The sequence below is a fragment of the Nothoprocta perdicaria genome, unplaced genomic scaffold (genome assembly GCF_003342845.1).
Source record: "Nothoprocta perdicaria isolate Ctin4 unplaced genomic scaffold, notPer1 scaffold_110, whole genome shotgun sequence".
NCBI classification, from domain to species: Eukaryota; Metazoa; Chordata; class Aves; order Tinamiformes; family Tinamidae; genus Nothoprocta; species Nothoprocta perdicaria.
This window is the reverse complement of record NW_020454206.1, coordinates 165,433-186,043: the sequence shown is the minus strand read 5'-3', so window position 1 is coordinate 186,043 and position 20,611 is coordinate 165,433. Positions and strand designations below refer to the sequence as shown.

General features: G+C 46.4%; 2 protein-coding genes across 4 annotated transcripts in view; one reads left to right on the top strand and one right to left on the bottom strand.

Annotated features, from left to right (window-relative positions):
* Positions 1-134, bottom strand: part of NOLC1 (nucleolar and coiled-body phosphoprotein 1) — a 10,385-nt gene extending 10,251 nt beyond the window's left edge. Inside the window, exon 1 of the mRNA XM_026050380.1 lies at positions 130-134. Coding sequence (XP_025906165.1) covers positions 130-134 — 5 coding nt within the window. The remainder of the gene's footprint in view (positions 1-129) is intronic.
* A 1,734-nt stretch (positions 135-1,868) lies between these two features.
* Positions 1,869-20,611, top strand: part of PIK3AP1 (phosphoinositide-3-kinase adaptor protein 1) — a 39,440-nt gene continuing 20,697 nt past the window's right edge. Inside the window, exons 1-2 of one of the 3 annotated variants that reach the window (XM_026050749.1) lie at positions 1,869-2,192; positions 9,458-9,874. In XM_026050749.1, the coding sequence (XP_025906534.1) occupies positions 2,147-2,192; positions 9,458-9,874 (463 nt within the window). In that variant the 5' untranslated portion in view covers positions 1,869-2,146. Of the gene's footprint in view, positions 2,193-4,419; positions 4,435-9,457; positions 9,875-20,611 lie in introns of those variants that run through there. The other 2 variants (XM_026050759.1, XM_026050742.1) reach the window with 2 other exon arrangements.

Here is a 20,611-nt window from a genome sequence, read left to right as displayed (position 1 = left end):
GCGGCGCCATCTTGGCGGCGGGCGGGACGCGGCGCCGCCCCGGGGACGGGCCCGGCCCGGCAGCCTGGGCCCTCACACGCGGCACCGGCGCGTTATGGCGAGCGGGTGCAGCCCCGTGCGCTTCTTTACCCCATGTCACTGTGCTCCCGGTTACAATCCGGTTTAAATAGGGTCACTTCACGGGGAACGCCGTGGGGGAGAAGAAGTAGAGCCGTCCAGGAGCGAGGGCGAGGCCGGGCAGGACACGGCTCCGCAGCACCAGCGGGCAGGGCCTGTCAGCCGCCTCTGCCACGGGCCCCCAGCACCAGGCCCCGCAGTGATCCGAGAAATCCCGTGGTGGGGGGACATACCCCGAGCAGAGCCAGAGCCGCCAGCAGTGATGAAGGACACCCTCCATGAGGTGGAGCCAGAGAAACGTCCAGGAATAGGGCTACCTGTGAGGGAAGTTCAAGGAGAGTTCGGGGAATAAAGCTGGAGGCAGAACTTGACACAAGCACAAAATACACCAGGGAAGAAAAAGAAAACTCAGACCTGAGCTTAACTGGAGCCCCTTGGCTCCTTAAATGAGCTCTTTCAATGAGCTCCTTGGCCTATGAGCAGGGTCGGGCAAGTCCCAGCTGAGGCTGGTCAGGCTAATTAAGGCCTATTAGTGCAGGCAGGGCCCTGATAAGGAAGAATTTCATTCAGCTGCTCTGTAACTGTAAGGCTTTAAATTGGTTTTTGTCTTCCTCTTTTTCCCTTTTCTTTTGACTGAGGTATGTGCTCTTAAGTGTAGTGTTCTCTTTTCCCTACACTGGGACTTTTGGGGAGATAGAGGGAAATGTTTGCTTCCCTCAAGGGAGGGTACTGCAGAACCATTTAAGGGCTAAAGGTAAAGAGGAGAATTTTGTTCTGAAGGTCTTAAGTTAGGTCTATTTGAGTAAAAGAGGTGGTAGTAGGGGGTGTTATGATGCTGCATGCAGGCAGGTGATACCTGTTTGGGCAGGTAGTGAGCCCAGCAAAGTACAACTGCTGGTGCTGCCCAGGGAAAATGCAGCTTTTGTAGTGCTGGGAGAAAAGAKCAGTCATGCAATGGAAGACTTTTGCTTGAACCTTTGGCATCCTATAAAGATGTTATTTGTAGTATAGAGAAGCTCAGCTGAGTGCCTTTGTAGGATCTTAGTATGTGCAAAAAAAAAAATAGTCAAACTCGCATAGTACTTGGGAGTGAAGAAAAGGAGAAAAACACTTTCCTATTTTATGTGTGTGTAGCAGTGCCAAGGAGGTGTTTTTTCCCTGAGAGYCATGAGCAGTATGGAGCCATTCCTGTTGTCCCAAACAAAACAAGTAAAGCGCAGCTGACATCAGAGCACTGCAGTTTTAAGCAGTAGTTCCAGCAATTCAGACAGATGTGAGGTCTGATCTGGGCTGTCTCTGCTCCGGTGACTGAGGAAAGAGCCCCTCTCACCAGGCAYGTTGCTCAGTGAGAGGGGCTTTCTTTTCGTGTCTGTAAGACAAGTCTATGTAATTTTTTTCCCTTAATATTAGAGAAGGAGGCTGCTTTGCTGCTTTAGACTTCAACTAATCTCTGCTTAAGGTAACACAAAGTCCTTGAGGATGGAAGCTGAGTAACGGTGAAMACTTGTGGTTTGTTTTATTACTGTTTAGACTGACCTGGTTAGCTCTGAGCTGATAAGTGATGTCTATTCCAAAACTTCACATGAGGGTCAAAGCTCTGCATTAGCAAATTCTTACAGTAAAAACCTCATACAGCTTRGGGAGTGTGGCCACAAGGAAGGTTATGAGTGGGAAGCAAACCTTGCTGTGTGACTAATAATGCTGTTTATTTTCTGATAAGTCAATAGCAGTGACCTCAGATTTGGTGCTTTCCAGTTGGGAAGAGWGAGTGGTTTGGTTCATAGGTGAAAGGAGCCCCTGGCCTCTGGCTCTCAAAGCAGCTCGTGGGGCAGTGCTGCTCGGGACTGCCTGGCTGAAGGGAGGAGCAGGTAAAGGCAGGGTGCTTGGCTGGAGCCTTGGACTCTATCCCAACCCTTTCTCTCCTCTCCATGCCCCCAAATCCTGCCCTTGACCTGGGAGTCTGGCACCAGCTCCCCCTTCTCGCCTGAAGCTGCTGGGACTCACCAAGTCCTGTGCAGTTGATAAGCACATGATGACTGACTTCCATGTAGAAGCAAGGACAATAGAGAGCACTGGTAAGTATTTTCCTGTTAAATGTTGCTTTGAGTCACTGCACCCATGGAAATATTGGTTAGGCAAGGCAGAAGTCTCAAATATCWTTAAGCATGAGAGTTTGTTGCCCTTTACGTTCAGGGCACTATCTTGATTCCTACACCAGAAGTTAGAGGTACTGGTAGTACCCACTTCCCACTGGTACCCTCCACTGGTGGGTGGAGGGCCAGCACTGTTCCAGTGATATCAGAGGTGATAATTCCGCAATGGAAGGACAAGAACTGATGGCTTGAAGCTCACACTATCCTTTTCTGCCCTCTGTGGGTCCCAGCTCTCAGTACAGATACTCTCTGTCCTGCGATGGCTGTGACTTCTCTTGCACTGCGCTAGAGAACTGGCCTCCTTGCCCAGAAGGAAGGATGGGTGATGCAGATCATACAGTGTTCTAATAATGAGATAGCTCAGCAAGGCTTAGAGGTGCTCTGTAAATCGTTAGTGTTTTTCTTTTGCAGTGAAGAAATTCCATGCAGTAGCATGTGTGCTGTGTGTGCAGTTTAAGTTGCAGCAAGAGAGCTGGGACCCAAAATTGCTGGGAGAAGGGTGACTTCAATAGCAAGGCAATAAGACATTTCTGCTGCTTTTTCCTAATCCACAATTAGGATTGTTTTCGTTTTTCCTAATCCCTTTTCATGTCTTGATATGAATTCTGCATTTCTTGACAACTTCTTAACTTTTTTTTCTAGCATGCAAAGCGTCCAGTTTGTCATTTGGTTTTCAGATTGCTGTAAAGGTTGTGGAAACCCTGCATTGACAGCTATTACTTAAGTTCCTGGAAGAAGGGGAGGGGAAGGGCGCTTTAATTTCTCTTTAGCATCTTAGGAAATTTAAAGGCATTTTGTATGGGCTTGGTATTGATTAAACAAATAGCATCCCAACTGACAGTAGTGCTTGTGGAGATGTTCTCAGTGAGCAAGAAAGTGGCACCTGCTGGTTTTCTGCATTATACTGCAGGGTTTTAAAGATATATATATATATATAAAATACATATTTTTGCAGGGTGTTGTCTTATTCTCCACTGCAGTGACTGGCAACGTTTTGGGGAACTGGAACTTGCAGAGTGAGGTGGGGAAAACAGCAAGCAGCAGCCAGACCCAGGTAAACACCTAATTGGAGAAATGTTTGAGGAAGCTGCCCTTGCATAAAGCTGCGGCAGCAATTGTGTCGAGCAGTTCCAGGAGGYAGGGAATCCATTTATTTGTGGATTCATTTTTGTGTATGCCAACCAGGGGAAGTAAGGCCTTTCCTCCTCTGAAGATCAGGACTGGTAATACTTAGTCAAGACTAATGAATGCTTATGACCAGGTTCTTTTCGTGAAGGGCTCATTGAAAGGAACAGATGAGCAAGGCTTGGAGAATCAAATCCTTCAGTCATTATAGCCAAGCTATGTGAAAAGAGGAAATGAAGGAGTTGAAATGGGTGAAAAAAAAAATGCTGATAGGAATCCAAGAACTTTCTGGTGCCTCAAATCAAGGGTTGGCTGCTCCTTACCTAACCTGTCTTGGACCTTTTTCTCTTGCTGCCATGCTTCAGTGCAGCCAAGTGGCTGGTTACACAGTGCAGCCTGCCGATGTGGATGAACAGCCAGTTCTGTTAATAACTGCATGTGAGGAAACTGCCAGTCCCCAGGGGAATGTGGGATGTAAAAATGACTGAGGAACAGGCAGATACCTTGCTGCCATCATGTCACTTGCCCTTTTTCCTATGTTGCAATCTCTTCCCACTTCCCTGCTTCTTCCAGCAGCAGTCTGCCCTGTATAACTAAAGTTCACTTTGAGCCTAAGCCACGGGAGCTGCAGCAGCTCACAATAATCCCCTCCCAAAAGGCTGTGGGAACTCTCCCAGCTGCCTGCTCCGAAAGCTGAGCCCTGCAGCGCACGAGCCCGGCGTTGCTGGAAAGCAGGCCTGGGAAGTGCCGAAGTTTGGGGTGGCCGTGGTGTGCAGGGCAGAGCGGAGGGGAGGCTGCGGCTCGGGCGCGGCGGGCAGCGGGGCTCCACGTGCGGCTCTGCGCGGCGAGGCGCCGCGCTCGGGGGCGGCCCGGCCCGGCCCGGGAGGCGGGGCCCGCGGGCGGCGCGGGGACAGAGTCCCCGCCGGGCCGAGGAAGTGGCCGCGGGACGGAGGGACGGCGGGAGGGCAGCGCCGCCGCGCCCGCGATGTGAGGGACGGGGCCGAGCCCGTGCCCGCCGCCCGGACCATGGCGGCCCCCGGTAGGTGCCGCGGGCTGCCCCTCGGCGGGGCCGCGCGGGGCACGGAGCCGGCTCCGCAGCTCTGCTCGTGTGGGAGGGGAAGGAGGGTCCCGCTGCCCGCGCTGCGGCGAGCGCCGGGGCCGGCGGAGCTTCCTGCGGCGGCCGCCGCGCTGCTGCCCCGCCGGGCGCCCGCCGCCCCGCTCGCTGCCCGGGGCGGTCCCGCGGCGGCGCCCGCTTTGCTGCGCGCTCGGCCAGCCCGCAGCGAGGGTGTCCCGGGAGGAACCGGCCCCGTGCCGCGCCCTCCGCGCCCGGGGCTCCTCCGCGCTCTTCTCAACCCGCTGCTCCSCGGATAGCGCTCTGGCCCGCGGCGTTTGCGTGCTGCCCGTTTGCGGTATGGCCTGCTGCCCCGGGATCTCCGACAGGCTGTCCTAGGTTGCCGTCGCTGGCAATGGTCTGGCTACTGGGGCGTAGGTAACGATGGTGAGAAGACATCTGCAGACTCCAGAGGGAATGAAATTTAAGCTAGGCTGTGTAAGTTTGYCCAATTTGCAAATTCTCCCTGCAGGGGAGTGTGCATGCTCCCTTCAAGTAAAAAAGGCAAAATGTGCCACCCCAGGCACGAAGCACTGTTAGTGTTTCGCTGGCGCGTATCTCCTTGAGAGGTAAAAATGATCTGAACGAACCTCTCAGGAGGCTCCTGGACAGAGCGCGAAACTGCTCCTCACTTTATAGCCAGAAATAAGTTTCAATAAGGTTCTTATAAATAGAACATCTTTGGATTCACATATTGTTGATGCAGAACTCTCATTCCTATCACTGAAGTTTTGCTCACATTTTTTTTCCCTCTAGTTTGCTTCTATTTTTTATCTTTCTTGTTTGCAGTACTTTAAATAAAGTCAAGGTTTTCAGTTCCACTCAAACCGAGAGATCTCGCTAGTCTGTTAATAATTACTGCATGTGATCTCTGTTACTTTGTTATGCATTCTGGGCAGGCAAAGTATGCGTTCATTTCGTCATACATCACTTAAATGCACCGGCTTTGGACACTAAAATATTTGAAAGGTGCCAAGAGCTRTTAATGGCTCCCTAGCAGCTCTCAACACCTCCAGGAAGCCCTCGCTCCCACAGGAATTGGAGTCTTGAGAAACAGTGGGATGTGTTTCATTTATAGAGAGTTGTCTTTGGTTAGAAGTTGGATCTCGCTCTATGAAAGACTGGTGTTTTGGAAATGAATATAATATTGTATCTTTTGTGTGCTTAAATCCCAAAGTAAATTGATGGTAATACAAACAGGCTACATAACACTCTTCTGTTTAGCGAGTGCTTGGGAAGGATTTGATGTAGCAGATGAAAAGTTAAAAAGCGATTTGCTTGCCACTGAACACGATCATCTAAGATATTTGTCAGTTTTTTTTTTAACCTGTAGTTGGTCTGTGGACCTTGAAAAATCATAGTCTACTGAGAAAAGGGCAGCAAGAAATGACACAGAAGTGAATTGGTTGCTAGAGGGCTTGAATATCTTATGGAACGCACCAGTACAATGTAAAACTATTAATGATGTGCARGTTGACAAAGGTCAAGCCTTTTGGCCAGTAGTAACAGCAGGTAATAGCTGGTTGAAGTTGGGAAGTGTTAAGTGGTTAAGAGGTAATCTTAGGCAGAGCTGATATGCCAACTTCCTCCAGTGTCTTTTAGCAATTTTAATGTCCCTAGGTAATTAGAATTGCATGATATGGTTATAAACTGCTATTCTATTTACACTGAACTCRGGGATTGTCATTTTGCTAATCTGTCCAAAGACGGACCTGTTTTGTTTCCCTCTCTGAGAGGGACTATAAATGCATGATATAGTCTATCAATTTAGGACACTTTTATTCTCTTACTGAACTTGCCATGGGCCACCTTTGGTTTTGAGCAGATTGTTTTGTTCTCTCCTCTATTTCATTTGCAGTTTATAAACTAGAAAAGCTTTATCTCTTGTTCTGTCTCTGTRCTGTTTAGGTTGTGGGATTGCAGCCTCAATTAGAGGCATTTAGCATTTATACAGCGCTAGTTTGCAATCTCATAAATTTTATACTATTGCTCTATAATGGAGGTTACAGCTAAGCATTCAAAGGGACTGTTACACCTTGAAAGGAGTCCAAGGGTTGTGTTTTATAATTGCAGACTGCTACAGACCCACACCTAGATTTCTTCTATGAAATAAACAATTAATACCTGCAAGTTTTTAAATATTGCTGATATCTTGTAAACTAAAGCAATAGCGAAGTTAAAGTTAGTTTAAGATTCAATAAACTTTGCTTTTAGTCTGTAAGTCTGGAATCTAGGATTAAAATATTATTGAATCGTAAACTAATTTTAGCTTGGATGTGTGATTTTTATTTTTTGGAAAGATTAGCTGCCTGCATCCCCTTTCCTTATCTTACTGCCATATAGGCTGTCTGAAGTCATTCTTGCTGCAAAGTGAAGGCTGCCTTCTGTTTGTTTTTCCTTTTCCAAAAAACAGCCTGTGAAATGCATTGTCAAAGCAGACAACTCATGCCAGGGCTCAGCAGAGATAAGTGCTAGATGTTTGCCTAGAGATTTCCTTATGTGTGTACAATAGGCAAAGTTTATATTGTGCTTTAAAGTGTGTTCATACATCAGTTACAGTTTTACTGATGTATAAAAAGGTGGTGGGGAAGCTCTCCCCTCAAACATTGTGTATCTTCTGTTTGTTTCCCTGAGGACTAGAGAGCAGTTTGTGCTGAAGAGCGAAGTATTTCACCAGGCAAATAACAGCATGATCCAAGAAAGTAAATCCTGTGCCATCTTTCTAGAAAAATTTTAAACTGCAACATCTCATTTTCAAAGATATTTGTTTTCCTCTGAACAGTCTCATCTGCTGACTTACTGCTTCAAGACGCAGTGCACTTGCTTGTGACTCTGTAGAATTTCCATGGCTCTAAGAGTGGAGTCARTAATTCTGTTGTTTAGTTCTCCTTTTCAAGAGGCTGCTCCTCAGCTTCCCCTGGTTGTGTAAGACTAGAGACCTGCACCTAAGGCAGCCTGTGGACAGCTGGAACAGAGTTGGTGGCGCTGGAGGAGCCGCGGTGCACGGAGGAACTGACTCCTTTCCTAAACACCAGGCACCGTTCGTCACTTATGGGTGCAGATGTTGTACTGCTCGTGGCTGTTATCTATGGAGATAGGACTGCTGACAGGGAACAGGGTCTGWCGGATTGCATCTTTGTACCCATTTCGGAGAAGGGAGGCTTGGTAGAGTCCCCATGATGCAGTGTGTGAGGGGAGCTGAAGGTTTGTGGAGTCTCCTTCTCTGGAGTTCTTCAAAATCCACCTGGATGCAACCCTGTGCCATGTGCTTGAGCAGGGGGTTGGACTAGAGATCTCTAGAGGTCCCTTCCAGCCTCAACCATTCTGTGATTCTGTTTCTTCCTCTATCACGGCCACTGGCTCCAAGGTGCCTTGGATTCCTCTCCCTGCTGCCCTCAGGGTTAGCAGGGGGTCTCCCATCTGGCCCGGGCTGGCCGATCCCGTTTGCTGCACTCGCTGCTCCTGGCTGTGCTGCGCYCTCCACCTGCTTGGTGTGACCGTCACCACTGTGCCCTGGAAGCAGAAGTTTCTGCTGGGCTTCCTGAAGTCTCTGCTTCTCCTCTCTTGCTCTTTAGAATAAGACTGTTTTGCTAAACTTACCTGCTTCCTCTGTTTCTACCTGTTTGCAGCTACATCTTCCCTGTGAGGCAGTCTTGAACCAGAATGTGATATTTTGATATCAATGTTTTTACTGAGGTGAAAACTCTCTCTTCAGAAGAGTTCTGCTCTCTTCCCTAACGGCCCCCAGAGCCACTTTATGACTTTGCTGGATCTCCTTCATGGAGAATATTTTCTTCTACAAACTTCAGCCTGGGGTTTGTGAATTGTACACACACACACAGAAGCACACAGCTATTACAGGGCCTCTCAAACTGCATCTTGAGTATTTTGTAGATCTAGGATGTCAGTCTTTCCTGGCTAGACCCTTTCCCRATATGCAGGTGACTAACATTATTGAGTGGGCATAGATATTTCTAAGCTTTACTTTTTGCACTATTTCTGCTTAACTGCAATTTAAAGAAATGTTTGAATGATTAAGAGCTGGATGCTGTAGCACTGGCATAGATCACATTTCAATCCTTCTTACAACTRTAATCAAGACTGTGGGTCAGGTGGCAGAATGGAATCTTTGAAGATTGTTCAGTTTTTTATTTGAGTTTAGTCAGGTGACTGCAGAAGTGCCCTCTCTATTCTTGCYCTTTGCTGATGCTCTTTCTGGCATGCCAAATTTTAGGCAAAGTCATCTAATTACAAAAATTGTGTGTGTGTTTGCTTGCTTCTGGAGATGGGTTGGAAATGTTGGCACTTTTAAAGAGTCAAAGTGTGATGAGAAGAAAGGCAGTCTACTAATARTTTTTGAAATGCTGAACACTGTGATTTACCATGGGACCACAGCCATAATTCTCAAATCTGGGTAAAATTCTTCATGGATGGAGGGAAAAAAATGAGGTCAGACTTTAAACCCTGGGGCTGTTGCACTTGTGCCTTCTGGGCAGTTTGTCCCCTGCTGCGGTGACAGCAGATGACCGGCCCCGTGGAGGCCATAGTGGCTTCCTGTGAGCATCAGGAGACTCTATTTAAATAAAGACCTTTCTTTTAGGTGTACTATATTTAGTGGGTGCTTCACTTCAGCATGTAACAGTCTAAATTTGTGTTGCAGAGCCCATAAGGTTGTCTCAGACTAGTCTTATCTCTCACCCTAAGGTGGATTGTTTTTTTCAAGCTGCATTTGTTTAGAGGGTTGAACAATAGGTCAGCCAAACTTAGAATTGTTCAGTGGCTCTGAATGTCTGTTTGCTTTGCCTATGCTACTGTTCTTTTAAAGTGCTTTGGAGCTCCTTAATGAAGGACAGCCCTCTAGCTCTTTTTTTTTTTTTTTTTTTTTTTCTCCTATAAAATGAGGATTAGGTTTTGCTGTGGCTTTAATGCGCTTCTCTCACCACCTGCACAGGAACCCCTGGAGGATATGATGTGCTGATCGTGTATGCAAGTGACGCTGCTGAATGGTGCCAGTACCTTCAGAATCTCTTCCTCTCCACTCAGCACATCCGAAAGCATCGAATTCGAAGCTACCAGGTAGAAAGYGAGGCTGCGATTTCCCGCCAGGAGCTGGATCTCTTTGGCAGAAGTCGGAGCATCATCGTTTTGCTCTCTGCTGAACTGGTGCAGAACTTTTATCTTCCTCCGGTCCTGCAGAGCCTACAGGAAGCCTTGTGGCCCCCGCACAAAGTGGTCAAGCTCTTCTGTGGTGTGACAGACTCGGATGACTATTTGACCTTTTTCAAGGACTGGTCTCAGTGGCAAGAAGTCACATATGATGATGAGCCTGATGCTTACCTCGCAGCTGTCAGGAAGGCTATTTCAGAAGGTAAGGTTGCGTTTCTAGTTGGGGCTGGGAGACGGAGCTGTATGGTCTTGTTCATCCTTGTTTTAATACTGAAATAGAAAATTAAAATAAATTCCACTAATCTGTGTAAGCTAAAAAGTTCTGCACGCTGRTTTTCATTTACTTTGTGAATTGGTCCCTGAGGTCACCAGTGACTCACAGAACTTGTGAATTTGGATTATATCTTAGGTGCCTGCTTTAGATTTGAAATGGAAAGTAAAATTAACTCTAAAGTTCTGCCTGCAAATATGCCCTGCAGTTTGACCCTGATCAAGGGAAAGTTATCTTTTTCTTCAGAGTTATCTTTCCAATGTACTGGGAGCAAGAAATATTTATCCTTTACTGTGTACTGTCTAGTGCTCAGCCTAGACTGATCAGAGCCAGAGCRGTTTGTTACCTATGAATGAATGGCAGAGATTTACTATAGAATTGCACTTAATGGACTTAAGTGATCTAATCGGTCCAAAAGTGACGAGACTTCTCCATCATCTCATAAGAAGCCCAGAGGGCTTTATTAGTACAGAAGTGCTTATGGCTGGAGACTATAGGAGTCTAATCTATGTATTTTTTGGTGCATCTGACCTTTCCTATGCTCTAGAGGCTGGTGTGGCGCTGCTTTCTGAGAGATCCTGAGAGAAATATGGAGAGCTCCTATGTAGGACAACACTGCCTTCCATCMTCCGGGTTGCTGTTCCTTGCCAGCATTGGAGGGATAGGAGTATTGCAGGCTTCTCTTGGGTTAGGGCTGATCTAAATCAAGTTTTGTTCTGCTTAAGTCTAAATGAAGCAGTGCAGATTTCTTGTGTGTCTGATGATGTCTGTATAAAGGGACTTTTTACCAAGGAATAACTATGATGGCAAATTTATTGCAACAAAAAGAAATTTTAAAGTTATGTTCTTGGGTAAAATAGTCCTCCTGGAAAAATATGACTTGGAGTTTGTGCTGGAGAAGACATTATCAGGTAACCAGATCACAAGATGTAATTCCAGTGCCACTTAAGAACAACATATGCTACAGCTTAGACCCCCCTTTCAAACTCCCTTAAACCATCGGGAAGACAGCAAATGGTGGCTGAGCTTTTGTGATCTAAAAAAAAAATAAATTTGACCAGAGATTAAACTTGCTTTTCTGCCATTTATTGGCAAAAGTGAAAGTATCATTTCATGATTTCAGTCCTGAAATCTCTTCCTTGCAGAGTGAGTTCTTGTCTGTCTCTTTCAATCTAGTCCAGGGTGTTCTAMGTGTACAGCAGTGTTAGAGGGTGCTTCCCGGGCTGTGGGGAGAAAGCAATCACAAGTACCTGTGTCCTGCTGCTGCTCACTGGAGTCTGTTTTATTAAGACTTGACGTGTGGGTCAGGTCACAGTTGTGTGTCTACTGTCTGATCTGAAGAGCTTTAAACTAGTGTTTGGGTTTAGGAGACACCAGGAATACAAGTAATTGTTGGGAGGTAGAAAATGGACTGTTGCAGGAGGAAGATGTTAGTCAAGTGGACCTCTTAGTGAGAAACTCTAACCTCTTGTTTTCAACATGTTGAAAGTCTGAGAGAATTTGAGATGAAGGGAAGGGCATGGGAATGAATCACCTACAAACTACTCTGGGTCAACTACTTCTCTCTTTGTAGAGAGAAGCTGCTTTGTTGAAGGGAAGCACCTTTGATCTTATCACTGTATCCAATATCTGATGTCAGTGTTCGAGTTTGTGTGCACTCGGTGCAGGTCCTTGTGAACCAAGGAGCAGCCTCCCATCTTCTGGTGTGATTTGCAGGCAGTGAATTGCGTTGGGCTGACCTGGCTCTCGTTGCAGCAGCGCGTTACCACGTGGCCCCCCCAAGGTGAGCTGGCTGCCCTGGGGCTCAGGGGCTGCATCCAGGGCTCCTGGGTGGTGGAAGCTTCCAGCTCCTCTCAAGCCTGCCCTGGCGAGGGGCAGAGGTGAGTCTTAGCAGCAGCACTGCCCTGTGTGAGCAGCCAGCAAGCCCTTGTGCTGCGCGTGTGGCTGCAAGGTGGCCTGGCTGCCATGCTGGAGCCCAGCAGTCCTTGCGTTGGACTACGTGATCTCTAGGGGTCCCTTCCGACCTTAACTGTTCTGTGGTTCTGCAATGCTTCTATAGCAAAACATCTTTGGGGAAAGGCAGCAGGAGGCTGACTGTCACAGTCAGTCTTAGGACACCTCTGGAAAAGCACCGTCTGCTGAAAGTCAGCTCGCAATAGGAAAAAAAAAGGTGTTTGTGCTTTAGCTACACATGTAACGTCTTTTTAAGAGAGTAGTGCTTTGGACTTGTGTTGCTGCTTACGTAATAAAAATAATTCCATTTATTTTCTATTTTCTCACTTGAATAAGAATGCATGTATCTCAATTTGGCTTTATGAAATCACATGCCAAATATGAGACATGTTTGGCAGAGGAAAAATGAGAAAATAAAAACTCCCACTTTTTCTAAAGCAATTTCCAAACACTTTCTAAACATAGATGTTAGGCTTCTCTTGATGTTACAGAAGCCCTACCTGACGTGAGCTCCAAGCCACACACAAGATTTGGGCAATGTCAAGCTGCTTCATCATACACGACAGCAGTTCTCTAGGCAAGTAGTTCCCTGTCACCCTGGCTTGTATGAAGGAAGAATCTACTCAAGATGGACTTGTTTCCGGGCAGAGATATTCGGGTGAATGTAGCTGATCCTGCCTCAGCATGGAGAAAGGGGTTAGGTGACCTCTTCTGCAGACCAAGTTTTGTGAATGACCTCAAATGCAAATGCTCTCCGCTGCTTCCTCAGAGGGGAAGACAGCCCCAGGTGTAGACAGTTCTCTTTTTGGGAGGGTGAAACTGAAAACTTTCCTCTTGGCTGGTACTAAAAATCAGCATCTGCCTTGTAGATTCACTGCAGACAACTTTGGTATGAGTGACTTAAAGTAAGAGTGTTTGTGGCAGCTGACCTTCCTCAGAGATACAGCTGGTGCTGTGTTCCTGCTACTTTGTTGTTGCATTTTGAGATGAAGGCTTTGATGTTTGGAGCTCTAGGGAGCYGTGAGTTAAGTCCACTCTCTATAGCAGACTGCTCCTTCCCAAGGAAGGCACTCCTCAATCTGTACAGCACCTGGATTATTTCCAGCAGTGCCATTCTGTGTATCTGTATCTTTTTGTGGAGATGCTTCTATCTATAGGCATTTGTCAGCACTTCTGACAGTAGTATCAGCACACAGTGACAAAAATAAAAATAATGCAAAAAAGGGAGAGCTTCAGCTTCCTAATAGCAGAAATCTGAGTGAGTGGAGCATATGACATGGCACAGTGGGGACGAGTCCTCCTCCAGAGCCTGCCCACTGGCCTTGCTGGGGCTGTGTTACTGCCTGTAGCACAGCTGTCAGGCTGTGGTTTGCTGCGTGCATCAYGGGAGCATGCCGCCCCCAGACATCACACACGGAAAGCTATTTTAACTACTGTTAGTTTAGCACAAAGTAAGAAATGAGGAAGCTCTCATGAAGCCTTGGCGACAGCAAACTCTGTGCTGCTGACCCTTGCTCTCTTCTAAATGGGGCAGTGTTAAACTCTACAGCTTGTTAATCATGGCAAACTATAGAAGGTAGCAGGTTATTATCTGGCAATTCTTGTTTTTCAAAATAGGATGAAAGACAGGGAACAGATAGGAGGAGCTGRTAAGCTGGAGGAAATGCAGAGAGTTGGGATTCTTCCTGAAACCTCCTGGTCCTGTTGCACCTCCAGAGCAAGGCAGTGAGCTTTGGTAGTGCTACAAGGAAGGTGTGATTTAGGAGGAACACGGTCGGGACTCTCAGGGTAGAACCACGTTGGTGCCAGTCTGAAAGCTGGTGGGGTATGAGACTTGTGGCATTCTTATTGTGTGGTTGTGAAACAGCATTTTTTCCCATACTGAACTTGTTGCTCCTTCATTAAGTCTATGAAAAGCTTGACACACAGAAGCTATTTGCTGCCCAAGGATTTGTGGTCTGCCTTTTCCGGAAAGAAAGATGCTATCARTGGGCTGATTTATCTGCTGGAGTGAAGTGGCATGAGATAAATCATGTAAGCTGTTGTCATTCTTCTTGCACATGGCTGGGTATTGAATTAATGTCCTGCATTTCTTCTGTTGTACTGGTGAAACTATGCGTTAAATTCCAGAACATACAATGCTACAATCCAAATGTGTGGAGGTCCTACTCTTAGGATGTTACCAGCTACCATCAAATTAGTGATTTTTTTTTCACTGCTTGCATTTATATGCATAAAGACTGACTCAGTCCTGTAGTTGAACAAAAGGAGAGACCTGCCTTTGAGAAGAGGTTAAAATTAATGGCAAAAAATATTATGTAGTATGTGATTCATCTGAGGATCCTGCTCTCGTGGGCTTTTATTGAAGTAAGTAGTTATCTTTTCTAGTGAATGTAGAACAGCTTTTAATTTGTGAATATTCAGAACTGCTTATTTGTTCACCCTTGCACAACAGTCTCATTCACACCGGTATCTGGTTAGCTGAGGTGCCCTTATYTAGCTGCAGTCAAGAAAGTGGACTTGAGCTTCAGGATTTATCTTCTGCCTGCTTCAAGGATGGCTCCTTTTTCCAGCTCCTTTTTCCGTGCTCATGAAGAGGCAACACAGGTCACCAGGTGTCGGAAATGGAGTGTCTCAGTCTGTACGTGCTGTCTTGCCAAGGATGCTGCTCATTTGAGCCCTTCAGTAGCCACTGCTGCTTTTCCAGGAGTAGCCAAAGGTCACTAGAAGGCAGTGCCAAGTATTGCCTTGAGCCCACAGAGTGGGGAGACAGAACTGCAAGAGGAGGGGAAAGCTGTTTTTCTAGGAGGATCAACCCAAGCTTGTTGCCAGAGTTGTTGGCACGCTGCACTCTTAACTTGGGAGCGTTGAGCTCTCCTTGCAAATATAAAATTATTTTTTGATCAAGAAATGGCAGTGACTTGTTTTGGTCATACAAATGTGCCTGTCTGTGGAGCTGCAAGTGGGCCAAAGCACAAGCCTGCTGTGAGAGTGGTGTCGGGGCTGTTGAGCTTACAGGACAGTGCATATGCTGTGAACTGCAGCCTCCTTCCTCACACAGTCAGTCTCTCCCATATAGTAATGTGCTCTTCCAAGAAGTGCTGTGGTTTAAGTGCTGTGGAGCACTTAAATGCTGTTGCATTTGGAAATAGTACCAGTGCTGAGCTGTGCAGCAGCTCTTCCCTGTGCCAGTGTTGACGCTGTGTGTGCAGCTCTAGGCTGGTGCAGTGTAAATGTCTGTGCTGAGTTTGTGATCTCTGCTTGCATCTCCAGAGGCTGTTGGGATATTGGAAATGCACAGGAGGAAGCGAGCTGCAGGTAGCGAATGACGGGAGTCGATGTCCAGATTGGAAAGGACAGGGAGATGTGAAGCAGACTGGGGTCTGTTCGTGCTTGCTTCTGGCTCTATGCCTCTTGCATTGCAGTCCTCCCTCCATATCTCACTCTCTCCCTCTCTAACGGGGCAAATATGTAAGTGAATTCTCCAAACCATTTCTTTGTTGTCTTGTGCTGAAACAGAAGATGCGCTGCTTTGGCCCTGCTCTAGGAACAGGAGCGGGTGACGTGTTAGCCTCGGTGGGCAGTGCGAGCCTCTTGCTGCATGGGAGCTCTGCTGCTTCTCTGGGCCCCTCAAGAAGAGGAAAATTTGACGTCCTCACACAGGAGTTACGGGTGAGAGAACATACTGGTAACGTGCCCTTCCGCAGAGCCACTCCTGTGGCTGGAGAATTCAGAGCGCTGGTTAAAGCAATTGGATAAACCTTAACTAAGAGAAGCTGAGAGAGATGCACAACCATCCGTATTCGTCTGTGGCAAACAGGATCAAGGAGTTGAAACAGCCTTCCCAGTGGCAGGGTGGATGCATTGCTTGCCATCAAGTTCTCATAAACTCTCAGTTTATGCAAATTAAAAGTGATACCTCCTTGCTTGTTTTCCATGATTGAATAAGGCTCAAGTAAAGCTAAAAGGGCTGCATTCTACCTCATTAGGCTGATGATATGATAACTCAGAACTTGGAAAGTACAGAAAGTGTTGTGGTTAAAAAGTGTCAGGTTATAAGAGGCTTCGTGCACATCATAAATACTAAAAATATTTATCTGTAGTTTACATTTTTTGATAATCTTCCCCACAAGCTGTGCAAATATAGTGACTAGACCTAATTTTAAACATCCACCAAATATACTTTAATTTTTTTTAAAGTCTTTAAAAAGATTTTTATAAAAGGCTAAGCAAAGAAACGAGGGCTCATCATTGATGGCTTCTTCCAAGCTTAGAGCAGCTGAAGTAATTTCTGCAAGGTTTTTTGCAGAAATTCTTGGTCAAAATGTATGTGCTTTACAGAGCAGGTCTAAAGGTAAGCATGGCTCAGCTTGTTGAAAGGCAAAGCTTGTTGTGCACTTGGAGAGCTGCTTTGTTTCTAGTGTTGCATTTCGTACAATTCTGATGGGAGTTCATCATCACCGCAGAAAACTTTGGACACTTCTTTCAGAAGTGAACTGAACATATCTGTGTACCTCAAGTTTCTTGGGAAAAGGTTTCATCAGTGGGATAGGCTGATTTTTAGCTTGAATTGCTGCAGAAAGCAGTGGTCTGAGACCTCGTTCTCTGGCTTTGATTTGGTTAAACGCTGTGATGATGTAGTTGGGCACGGGGCTGCAGTAGTTGCACTCCAAGGGAGGCTGTGTGAAAGGGAGGGAGGGCAGGACTGCCCCTTTCAGTTGTAATGTGGGCTTAGATCTACTGAGGCCCCTTGCAGAACTGCACCCCCAGTCAGTGATTCCCTAGTAGGACATTTCTAAAACAGGTACCCAGCACTCTTGGGTGGACTTTCAGCTTCATGGACTTCTATAGGAACAGCTTTTTCTGTGAGAGACAATTAACCAGCAAGCTGAATTTTCCTGTTTCAGGTGATTGTTCAGGAAGGCTTGAGTCAGTCACTCGTGTATTTTGGTTTTTCAGCACCAACAGAAATCCTCAGCTGGGCCTTTTTTTTTTTAAATATATATTGTCTCTTCCTGGCATAAGTGATTGAAGTAAGCCATTCTAGCTTCTCTTGATCTTTTTTGCTAAGGCACATGAAGGGTCTGGCATCTACACAGAGTAGTCTGAACCTGCACCTCCTCAAGCTCCCTAAGGCTACCTGAAAGCTGGGCAAGTTTAGCAGGTCAGCGGGCAAGGGGTGCACAGTCCCAGCAAGGTGTGCTTTTAGCTTGAGGTGGATGCAATGTGGAAACATCCTTGTACCTTCATGAAAGAACCGTAGTATAAATATCCTTTGCAGGAGGCTTTAGACATGGTCACAAGCTTCGGTGGACATATCTTCTGTGTGTTATTTCAGCCCTGAGCTGGTACTTACTGACTTAGCCGTGGTGATGAGTGAAATGTTCCTTTTCCAGCTTAACCTCCCTGTTGTCAGCAGCTCAAGGAAAGTTACTGGTCAATTCACAGAGGCAGCCAAAGACATTTTCTCCTCTACTGGTTCTGCTGTGTGCCCTGTAGCCTCTGGTGCAAATAAAGATAGAAGGGGAAGCAGGCAGTGGTTGGGACAGTAGTGTTTGAAGCTGCTTGCAGATCTTTATTAGCATCTGCTCCCAATTAAGTGCAAAGATTTTTTTTCTTTTTTTCCAGCTCAAGTGAATCATGGAGCCATTGTTAGTCCTTAGAGTGAACGATGTATTTGAGATAAAGCACAATTTTTTTTTTTTTTTTTGCACAAGTAATAGCCCTGTGGGTAGGAGTGTTGCTACTCATGTACTCTAGCGGGTGATGGAAGATGATTCTTCTCTAGGACTGTGCAAGATTATCTGAGATTTCAAACAGCAGAATGTGCCAGTTGGTCTCAGAGCGGTATTTTGAGGGGCCGATACTTTGTGGAACATCTGCCTGTTCCTGGTGTTGGAGGGAAAACCTTGCTGGATTCAGGCTGTGCGTGTTCCCTGAGGTCTTGCATGTTGCAGTTGGAAGACTCGCCGTCATCTCAGGTGTGTCCAGTTGTTTCCATCCGAGGTCCTGCTCTTAGCTCAGGGTTGCTAGTGAATGAACAAGAGCTCTGTGCTTGAAGGAGTATTGCGGAAGGTCTTGAATTGCAATTTCCTCTTTGTTCTGTGATAAATTGCTTGGTGTTCCTGTATTGTCCTGGGGAAATTGCTGAGCTGCTGTGAAACTTGCTTACACTTAGGTCTTTGTGGAGGGTTTCTTCACGTGACATGCAACATTACAGACCAAGAGCGTTCCTCCCTGAGCTGCAGAGAGGGGGGCTACAGGCACCAAACCTGACCTGAACTAGCACAAGATCGTCCTGTTGTCCATCTGGCCACGACTATGACTGTAAAGTTTGGAAGGGAGAAGCTGGACTTTGCATCTAGTACCGTGGGTCTAGTACAAGGTCAGGACCATAACATAAAACCATAATTTACTAATTACTGCTGAAGTTTGGTAAATGGGAACTGAGCCCAGCGGGAGCGGATGGAACTGCTAGTGACACTTGTTTCAAAACTGGAATTCTGCCCCAGAAAGTGCCCCTGATCCCATGGTTACTTTTCTGTGTTCTGCTGCTTCCCCAGCTACTTGAGGCTTTTATTTTATCACTCTCTCTTCTAGTATCTAGTATCATTACAAGTTTTTGTGTGTGCGTTCCTTTCTGTGCGCTCTCCATCATCGTGGCTTTTCTGGGTTTCTTTTCTTAACCTCACTATTCTCAGAACTACGTGCTTCCTGTTCCTACAGCGCAGGCATGATATTTTTTGGCCATGTTCTTATCTGTAATGCTAATATTTACAGGAGTGACTTGGAGTTGCCCTTGGCATAGTTTAAACAACTTCTGGTGACTCAACTTGTTCATTTCAAAGATGAAACTAAAAAAATAACTTGGAAGCAGAGTCTAGGAATGCTGAGCTAGGAAAAGTGCACCAAATCATTCACTTGGGTTAAATTTTAATGACGGTTATAAAACCTTTTGTGCTCTACTGCAAAGACATTTTTCTTTTCAGTTACGTGTTTGTAGTTCTAAAATATAACAAAAGAAAACAGTCTCTTAAAGATAAGATGGGATATTCTTTACAGAGGAACTATGGGGTAATGTAAGTTTTTGAGTTTTAAGGATATGTATTAGTAGGATATGAAAATAAACACAGCTGTGCCTTGCAGCTTCTCACAACCTGCTAAGACTGATTCTGTCGGGAGATCTCTTGGTAACCCCATTGTGTTCTTCATTGCAATACAACTTCCCTAAGAGACGCAAACATGCACGAATACACTCAGGCAAAACCTGGCCTACTAAAATACAGCTTTCTTCCTTGATGGAAGATGAAAACTAGTTTACTGTAACTTCCCAAATCACTTCTATGGGACAAATAAAATGCGGCCATTGCTTTTTAGACCTGAATGTCTGGCCCTTAAGTCTGTAAGCATGGTGGCTAAATCAAGCTGCTTTGGATGTAGGATTGGAGAGAGGGGGAAGTTTTGCAAGAGAAGATGAGATCTTCTAAAATTAATTTACAGAACAAATAAGGTATAGGAGACCTTACATTTTCCCTTTTTTTGTGTATGTTTTTTCCTACATGCCACCAGCAGGACAGAGGATTTATCACCAGGTGCATCACTGCTGAGCACATATCCCTGCTATAGCAGGGGCACTGAGGTTTGCATGCTGAAGGACGACCTTCCCCTCTCCTTGGGGTTCTTTATCAGTACTTCACCTACTTGCAAGAGCACCTGGAGTTACTCGGGGAGACCTAATCTCCTTGGAAAAAGAGGCTGGTGAGCTGTGAGCCTCAGCAATAGCAGGAGCTCTCTTTGAGGGCCTTCTCTCCCTCTGGGTGAGGGTCTGAGGCCTTGAGGAAGCTAGAGAGAGAGAGCTCTGCTAGAGAGGGAAGCTAGAGAGTTGGTCGGTGGGAAAAATGGAAGTGCTCAAAGATGCCGGCAATGGGACAGTCCCACATGGAGAAGGGGCTATTGCTCAGTCGTGTCATTTGCGTTGTTTGGACAGGCTGCTGCCTCCTTCCGAGCGTTCACGTGTCCTGCGGTGGAAGAGCTGAGCTGAGCGCGCTGAGAAACCACAGCTGCCGGCTCCTCACAGATAGTCGGCCAGCCTAGCCCGGAGGAAATGGATGACAGCGAGCTGCATGCTCTGTAGAACAGCAGATTAAAATGGTTTTCTGCTTCATTTTTTTTCTAAAGCTGGTAGATGTCTCCAGAAGCATGTGTCCAGTCCCCTGCTTTGCCTGGGACTTCCCCGGGGGTGAGTTTCTGCAGGCAGCAGGGCAGCTCTGGGGAGCCAGGCAAGAGCGACCCATGGGACGTGTGGAGAGCTGCTCTCTGACCCAGCAGCCGATGCTTCCTGGAGGGGACATGTTCTTCAGTGAGACGCGGTCGGGTTTCTTGGACCGCATCTCCTCGCCTAGCTGGGCTTCTCACGGATATTTTGGTGTCAGGCGTGGCCTCAGGTAGCCTTCGTTTAAAGGGGAACAGAAAGGTCTCTCTGCGCAAGCAGAGTCATTTGTAACCAAGAGTTGTTGATCTGCAGCAGCTGCTAATGGAGAAGCTCAATTCAGGTACTCTCTTAACTTTCTCATGAGTTTAACTTCAGTGACAGCTCTCTTGTTTGTTGTTAGGGCAGTCAATGCAGTAATAATGCAGCAAGTGCCAACGTCCTTCGTTTCTCGAGTATCTTTTTGTGTGGGAGTCCTAATATGATAACGTATGTCACTTTAGAGT